The sequence below is a fragment of the Poecilia latipinna genome, unplaced genomic scaffold (genome assembly GCF_001443285.1).
Source record: "Poecilia latipinna isolate Pla-1442-1.1 unplaced genomic scaffold, P_latipinna-1.0 Scaffold1074, whole genome shotgun sequence".
NCBI classification, from domain to species: domain Eukaryota; kingdom Metazoa; phylum Chordata; class Actinopteri; order Cyprinodontiformes; family Poeciliidae; genus Poecilia; species Poecilia latipinna.
The window spans coordinates 30108-38634 of NW_015113690.1; the positions used below are offsets into that span (position 1 = coordinate 30108).

General features: G+C 43.3%; 1 protein-coding gene across 5 annotated transcripts in view; it reads left to right on the top strand.

Annotated features, from left to right (window-relative positions):
- The first annotated feature begins 490 nt into the window (after positions 1–490).
- Positions 491–8527, top strand: part of LOC106959378 (SKI family transcriptional corepressor 1 homolog-B-like) — a 16408-nt gene continuing 8371 nt past the window's right edge. For 2 of the 5 annotated variants that reach the window (XM_015051933.1, XM_015051934.1), the window contains exons 1-7: positions 493–1298; positions 2266–4012; positions 4480–4564; positions 4661–4732; positions 4899–4961; positions 5726–5800; positions 5913–5987. In XM_015051933.1, coding sequence (XP_014907419.1) covers positions 2276–4012; positions 4480–4564; positions 4661–4732; positions 4899–4961; positions 5726–5800; positions 5913–5987 — 2107 coding nt within the window. In that variant the 5' untranslated portion in view covers positions 493–1298; positions 2266–2275. Of the gene's footprint in view, positions 1299–1333; positions 1939–2265; positions 4013–4479; positions 4565–4660; positions 4733–4898; positions 4962–5725; positions 5817–5912; positions 5988–8527 lie in introns of those variants that run through there. The other 3 variants (XM_015051929.1, XM_015051935.1, XM_015051930.1) reach the window with 3 other exon arrangements.

Here is an 8527-nt window from a genome sequence, read left to right on the forward strand (position 1 = left end):
TAATTTTTCACCGGAAAGGAATGCTACAAAGTGCTGTAATGATTTTCTTTTTTTTTTTTTCTTTATCCGCTATTATCTGTTTTTGGTGTCCTTGCAGCATGCAAGTCTTTTTTTTAATCTATTTATTTAGTTATTTATTTATTGGTGGTCTGAGCCCCCACCCACCCATGTGACCAACCCTTTGAAAGACTTTCAAGGGACACCCCTGCATTTCATATCAATAGAGTCTTGATATGAATAAAAAAAACCCGCCTAAAACGACCTCACCTTTTAACAACATTTACTTCGCTGTGGTTCATGTCGATGGGGAACATTAACCGGCTTCATTCAGTTATTATTGCAATAAGTCAAAACTCAACCTGCTTAAATTTCCACGCATCTGTCTTAGATTAGCATCCATCCTTCCTTTCAGCCTCTTTTTTTTTTTTTACGTCCCTGAAGCTGCAGACGGTTTTTATGCGTGGCGAGCGTGGAAACCTGACAGATGGCCGAGTAACTTGATAAATAATCCTGGGCCTTTTTGGTGTTCTTTCTGCCTTCCGCAGCGCAACGCGTGCTGCAACTCGCTTTGACTCTGGGAGCAAATTACGCAAGATGCACAATCGCAGCCGAGCTGATCCTTAATGCAAATGAAATGCTATGATCAGTTTGACCCCAGCGGGGCCTCCAGAGGGTCCTCGCTAAAGTATAGTTTAAAAGAGCCGCTTTACATGTTGCCCACTTGATTTGCACGTAAATGCTATACATTTCTGATAAACTGTCTTATAATTCGTTATTTTTGTTATTTGACTCGAATTAGCAGGAATTAACGATAATCTCAAGGCCAAATTTCTCCCAATATGGGGTCAGCGGGGGCTTAATTGGGAATTATCCCTCTATCATCTTTGTGACTCAAAAATTGTGAATTATCCAAAGTGTCGTGCAGCTCAGCGTGTGTTTATGTGTGCGTTAGAGGAGGGGAGGCAGAGAGAGAGAGCTATTACACATCAGCATGACAGCAGGGAGAGAAGGAGGAGGAGGAGGGAAGAGAGGTTCCATGTGCTTCCTGTCTACACGCCATTCACCTCCCTGAGCTCCAACAGGATGGAGGTCCTGTGCGCTGCTGCTGCTGCTTCTCGCATTTCAGCCAACTGACACAAAGTTCACACTCTGCGGTGTTTTGTCCTCTGTTTTTAATCGCCGTTTCTATCCGGACACATTAATCCTGAAATTTCATCTCCTTGTCATTTTTATTTTTTTGTTTTATTATTTTTCCACTCTGATCATCGCTGGGGTGTTTTTTTTTTCGGGAGAAAAAGGTACGTCGTTTTATTTAATTTTTTTTTCTCTGTAAATTAAATTAACTTGAAAAACACATATCAATCTCTATATATGTTTTGTTGCTATCTCAAGCACGAATCGAGTTTGGAGCATGCGTGCATCTTTGATAAAAAAAAAAAAAACTGTTACTCAGCCATTAAACTTTAATGAAAAACCTGCATGCGAGATCTCCGCGGCCTACATTACGGCGTCAGTAAGGCGCAGGTGAACGTGAGAGAGGCCCGCTCCAACCTAATTCCCGGCTACTGTCTGAGGCTAATCTGCACTGAAGCTTTAATTATATATAGGGCTGGTCTTTTATTAACAATGCGGGGACGCACGCTTGGATCCGTGTAATTACCAGAAAAGCAGCTTACAGTTGCTCTTTTCCTCTCCGCTAAGCGCATTGGCGCAGCTCAGGCTGCATTCTCCTTCTGTCCTTTTCCGTGTGTAAGGATCTTATGTGACTCTTAAGTAGCTGCTCCGTAAGTGCTGAGCCGATTTGAAGATAAGGGGAGCAGGAGAGGTCCTCCTTCCACGCAGGAGGTCACCCCCCAAAAAAAGAAAGAAAGAAAAAAGAAATCCGGTAGAGGAGGCCGGACGCGCAGAAGAAGGGCTCAGACTGATTTCACTTTTGCAGTTATAAAAATCTTCATTAAGAATAATAATAATAACAATTATTATTATTATTATTATTATTATTATTATTATTATTATTATTATTATTATTATTATTATTATTATTATTATTATTATTTATTAGAATTTCGTATTAATGAATTTATCAGTGTTTTTATTTGCATATTGATTACTTATTTAGATTTAAATTAGCAAAAACAAAATAGTTATGATTAAATAATTGATATAATTTCATTTAGTGCTTTTTTTCTATATACTTATAAAACAAATATTTGTACACCTTTTCCCCCCCAAGCTAAATTTCAGCACTTTATCTTTGACCGTCAGGCTTCCAGGGATGGAGTCGATGCCCGGACATCTTGGAGACGCGGGACGAGACGCCAGCTCTTCCCCGAGTTTGAAGCAGGACGCTCAGAGCTTTTCCAGCCCAAACTCCCTCAAACCGAACCAAGTGAGTGAGACCTCCCTGTACGGGGTGCCCATCGTGTCTCTGGTCATAGATGGGAAAGAGAGACTCTGCCTGGCGCAGATTTCTAACACCCTGCTGAAGAATTACAGCTACAACGAGATCCACAACCGCCGCGTGGCTCTGGGCATCACCTGCGTGCAGTGCACGCCCGTCCAGCTGGAGCTCCTGCGGCGCGCCGGTGCGATGCCCATCTCGTCCAGGCGCTGCGGCATGATCACTAAACGGGAGGCCGAGCGGCTCTGCAAGTCGTTCCTGGGGGCGCACAGCCCCCCGAAGCTACCGGAGAATTTCGCCTTTGACGTGTCGCACGAGTGCGCGTGGGGCTGCAGAGGCAGCTTCATCCCCGCCAGATACAACAGCTCCAGGGCGAAGTGCATCAAATGCAGCTTTTGCAACATGTATTTCTCCCCGAACAAGTTCATCTTTCACTCCCACCGCACCCCGGAGTCCAAGTACCTGCAGCCGGACGCGGCAAACTTCAATTCGTGGAGACGGCACCTGAAACTGACGGAAAAGAAGCCGTCTGAGGATATAAACCACGCGTGGGAGGACGTTAAGGCCATGTTCAACGGGGGGAGCAGGAAAAGGACTCTGCCCATGAGCGGGTCGGGGATGTCCTCGACGCTGAAGTCGCAGGCCTCGTCCAGCTTGGCTCCAACTAGCTCCCCTGAGATCCCTCACAAAACTTTACGGTGCGACGAGGAGCAGGGAAGCAATAACTTAAGCTTGGCGGGCGGCGCGCGGAGCTACCCGGTCATCCCGGTGCCCAGCAAGAGCTTTGGCATGCTCCAGAAGATCCCCCCACCCCTGTTCCCTCCCCACCCGTATGGCTTTCCCAGCTACGGGCTGTGTCAGAAAAAGAGCGACGGGGTGACTGACGGTAGCAAGCCCGGTGTTCCCGGGGTGTTTTGGCCCGGCGCAAAGGACTCCCTCTACCCAGCTTTCCCCATGTTCTGGCCCGCAGCCGGTGGGCTCCCCATGCCGCCCTATCCGGGCTCCCCGCCCAAGCCTCCGGCAGAGCGGCCGGGCGTCCGGCAAGCTGAGTTGGACCTGTCTGACCAAAGCGACCGGGGCGCAAACACACCCAAAGACACAACCCCGCACCCCCACCACGAGCGCAGCCCCAGCTCCCAGTCCTCCTCCACCAGGAACGACGAGGACAAGTCCGGGGACGAGGCCTCCCAGAGGAAGATCAGCTACATCTCGGCCTTCAGGCCCGTGGTCAAAGACGCGGAGACCATCGCCAAACTCTATGGCAACCGGGACGGGTTCGGCGCGCGCCCGGGCTACCTGTCCCCGGATTTCATCAGCGAGAGCTCCAGCTACAGGTCGGCTTCTCCGGACAGGGACAGCGTGGTGGACGACGAAGACGACGACCCGGACGTGGACGTAGAGTCCAACCGGGGTCCGGAGGAAGAGGAGTCGGTCCTGATCTCCCCCGGTGGGGACCTGCGAGGTTCCCCCGCGCTCGAGCGGGTCTGTTCTGTTGCCGAGGAGGCCCAGGAGCGGCCCAACGGCGCCTCCAGCCCCGGGGCAGCTGGGGCATCACCGCAGGGCTCTTCGGATGAGGACCGGCAGATGCGCAACGGTTCCCCCCTTCATGAGGTGAGATTGGATGAAGTGAAGCTTTAATGATCCCCGGAGGGAAAGTTGGACTGAAGCAGTGGGGGTAAATATGATAGAAATGGTGACCAGCACAGATTTAATCAAAGGCAATTGGCCTTTGCACTTTATAAAACAGAGATAAAATTACCTGCTCTTGAGCAAGGCAGCAGGACTGTTTTTTTATTATTATTATTATTTAAATATAATATATATATATATTAAAAAACTACAACAACGTTTTTTTTTATTATTTAAACGAACCTGGTCAATTTTAGATCACAGGTTAAATTATAGCCCAAATAGGCCAACACTTACTAGTCATAATTTTAAATAAAAGGCTTTAATTATTATTATTATTTTTTTTAAACAAAGCTTAATTTTTTTCTCTTTTTTCCCCTTTTTTTCCCCTCTGAATGGCTGCAATTATGTGAAGAACCAATGGCGTGTAATTGCTCTCTGTTTTGCAGGTGTACACACATGAAAAGGACGGCCCGGTGCTGCTCCTGAACGAGCCTCCTTCCTACGGCTCCAAGCAGTCCAGCAGACCCAGCGGTAAAATTATTGATCCAATTTATTACCGGCTGTTCATTCGAGCACATTTTGAGCAGCCTTTTAAGCCAAGACAATTGTCCTCCTGCTTATGTCCAGGCGTCCATCACATGACCGAAATACAAACGCAGCGTGGTTCAGCGTCCTATCCAGAGCAGAAGGACAGACAAGGTTTTAAAGTATCCTCTTTTATATTTCCCGATGAATACAATCCATTGTTTTAAAACTAAAAGCTTAAAATCATCAGATGGTTTTTTTGTTTGTTTTTTTTTTTTTGTTTTTTTAATAAAGACATCATTTTAAATTTATGTTGTTTATTTTAATGGTTTATTTGCAGGTGATGGAGCTTTACGCATCGACATCAGCGTCCATGAGAGAGATCTGGAGAATATGGCCAAAGGTAGGAAGCGCTTTGAGCCTCATATTAAAGTTAACACATTATCCGCAATAATTCACAACGTAGCAACAATCTGAACGGGGCTAATCTTATTTCCTTGTTTTTATTTTCGATCGTTTACATTTACGAAGCGAAACTGGGGGCCCTTAGCGATTTAAACAAATCCAGCGTGCGTGCGAATAAAATTAACACGCAGATTTCCACCTGATTTGAAACGAAGCCGCTAAAGACGCACGCGCCCGAGTCTCCCGAATGCGAATTTGCATTTTATAGGCCTACAGTGTTTCCATAGTTGTTAACCACTTAATCACGAGATGTAGGAGTTTTGACTTATTATTGTAAGGGGAAATCGTTTAGAGGCTATTAATATTTTAACGAACAGAGCCATAACCCCGAGGCGCGGCAGCTAATTATTTTACAACGCTTGGAAAAACCCTGGGACTCCGTTATTATCGTCTCCACCTCCAGGCAATGCATGGCAATTACTGCGGCAGCCTGCGAGAGAGAGAGAGAGAGAAAGAGAGAGAGAGAGAGACAGAGAGAGAGAGAGAGAGAGAGAGAGAGAGAGAGGCAATGGTTGTTATCAAGGATGGAGACACACCTGAAGTCGCTTTACTGCGCGGGCTCCAACAGATCCTTATGAGTAGAAAAAAAAATAGGATATGAATTTGATCAGGTGTGTGTGTGTGTGTGTGTGTGTTTTAAACTCTATTAGTATGTGGAGATGCGATGGGATCATCCGTCTTGATGCTAATGTCTCTTTCCAGAGGAGTTGCAGAAGCAGCTGGTGGAGCAAGTGGAGCTGAGGAAGAAGCTGGAGAGAGAATTTCAGCATCTGAAAGGTATGAGGGGCAAAAAGTGAGTGTATTCAGCGAGCTAAGAGTCGTTAGAAAAAAACATCAAGACGCAGAGCGAGTCGTCTATCCATACGATGAGGTCCCTTGTTCTCCTCAGATAATTTCCAGGATCAAATGAAGCGTGAGCTGTCCTACAGAGAGGAGATGGTCCAGCAGCTGCAGATTGTTCGAGGTGGGTCTCTTTGGCAAGCAGATTCAGTTTGGTTCTCCTTTAAGTTAAAGTAACTCAACTCCTGTTGGTTAATCCAGCTAGCTTCTCATGCTCATAAAAGGAAAAAGTGACACTTGCATATTTGAAAAATCAACACTTGAAGTTGAGTTGTTTTTTCTTGTAAAGCTCCACGTTATTTTGCTATTTTGTGCCGTGGTTGAGGGGATTAATGGACGTCCAAAGGTGAAAACTGAAGCCACATTGTTTTGCTTGTAAATGTTATTTTCTCCTAAATCATGCTCTGGAAAATTGAATAGACAGACCATTATGTAGCTCTGTATCGGTTACATGCAGTAGACATCAACTAATGCCACCCGTTAAAGGATTGGTTTAACGTTACAGTCGTTTAAATACAGGGTTCAAGTACACAGAGGGGTCACTCTAAATACCACAGGGGCAAACGGCACACATTACACTCCTCCACATAATGCTCACGATTTTATTTTTTATGTTTTTACTCTCCTCAGTAATCCTTTTTGACCAGTTGTTTTATTTATTTATTTATTTATTTATTTATTTATTTATTTATTATTTTACAGAAAATTGAATTTCTGAGATCTGACCTGAGCTTAGCTAATCGGTTTATCACTCACTTTCTTTCAAAATGTGTTTCTGCGTGGGGAAAATATTGCAAAAACAACGTGCAATTTATAAACCAAATTAAACAAAATGTGATGATTTTGTATGGTATAGTAAGTGTGGCAGCTGTCATTAGATGAACATACAAAACAACCAGTTATGACAGATTTCTCCTCTTATTTTTGGTGCTTTTCTGATTCCATCACCTTATCTCTTCTTCTCCTTCTTCTTCTTCTTCTTCTCCTTCTTCTTCTTCTTCTTCTTCTTCTTCTTCTGCTCTGCTGTTCCGGCTCCCAGTGGAGAGTCAGCTCTACTTCCCACTGCTTCATTAGATGCATGAAAATGCTAATCAGCTCCTATTCTGTTACACCTTTGGTGACATTTGATTTAAAGTATGTACTACTTGGCTAAAATTTTTCCCTTTTAATTACATCAATTGTCATTTTTGTTTCTCTTTGGGTAATATATTTATTTACATGTTAATTAGATACCATTATATAAAAAAAGAAGTGCTGTTTCTCCACCGAAAGCCAATAAGCAGCAAATATTTCATAAAATCCAGCTAACTAAAACACTGCCGTGTGCGATGGTAGTGATGCTGAACGATGAAACTGGATGGAGTAAAATGGTAATTTCTTGTGAAATCATAATCATCTCATAACTGGGGAAAGACAAACCCTGTTTTCTCACAATAACAACTGCTTAGCTGGAAAGATGAACTTTATGACGGGTTTGGTCGACGTTTCAGACGACAACAGAGCTTCAAGATCTTTGTTGAGACTCCCGCTGACAGGAGGAACAAACTTTTCAATTTTTTTCATATAATAAAGTTTGTTATTCTCTAAGAAAAAGAAGAAACTAGGCGACTAAAGAAAGGAAAATAATCTGAAAGCTCAAGTTTAAAAGAATAATTGTTTAATGGTTAAACTTTCTGTACTTGCAGGGTTCAGGTGGTGGCTTTGCAAAATCGCTAAGCAATACTGGTAATGAAAGAAACCATGTATGAAAAAGTCTGTCCGATTAGTTTACAAAACCCGAGGATGTGACAAAAATCAATGAATGACACTTTGACATTATTTGGTGCCTAATGATTAATCGATGTTGCCAGTCGACGTCGTTTCTGAAAAACAGGTGAAAAAACTCTTTAAGCTGCTAAACCATTAAAACTCTTATGTCCACAGACAGGAAAACACAACAAGTCTCACTAAAATAAAATAAAATACAATAAAGTAAAAATAAAATAAAGTAAAATAATCAACGGTCCCCCATCAAGAGCAAGTTGGTTGAGAAGTGTTAATCATCGTGGATTTGGCCCTTTGCATGTTTTCAATACACCTTCCTTATTTTTCCACACTGCTACCATTACTTACCTGAAAGTATGAAGAGGCAGAACAGCTAAAGCATAAGAAAAATCAATTTTTTTGACTGATTTTTAAAATGATTATTATCATTATTATTCTCTGGATAAAAATCAGCTAGCAGCTGCAGAAGACTCTAAACTGAGGCAGAGATTCGCCTCCAGCAGATCACTAAACACACAGCCAGAGCTCCAGTGGAACGGTTAAGATCAAAATGTATTCCTGCATTAGAGTGGTCCAGTTAAAGTTCAAACATAAATTAAATTGTTCCTTTTAAAATGGCAAAGTTTACAGCTAAATCAAGGAGAAGTGAGCGGTGTGACGCAGACCTGTGTGAGGAAACTCACCAAGTTTTCAGCTTTTCTTCTGAGCCGAGGAGCAGAACAGACGTTGCAGATGCTGTTATTTCATCACTCAGAAATGTGATATTAACAAAAACAAATGTAATATTTCTGTTTAAGATAGCTTCTATTTGTAAAGTATTTAAGGCCAGGAGTCAAATCCAGACCCCGGTTTAGGTTTATTTAGGTCCTAATAAATATATCGAAAGATTAGACTTCCACT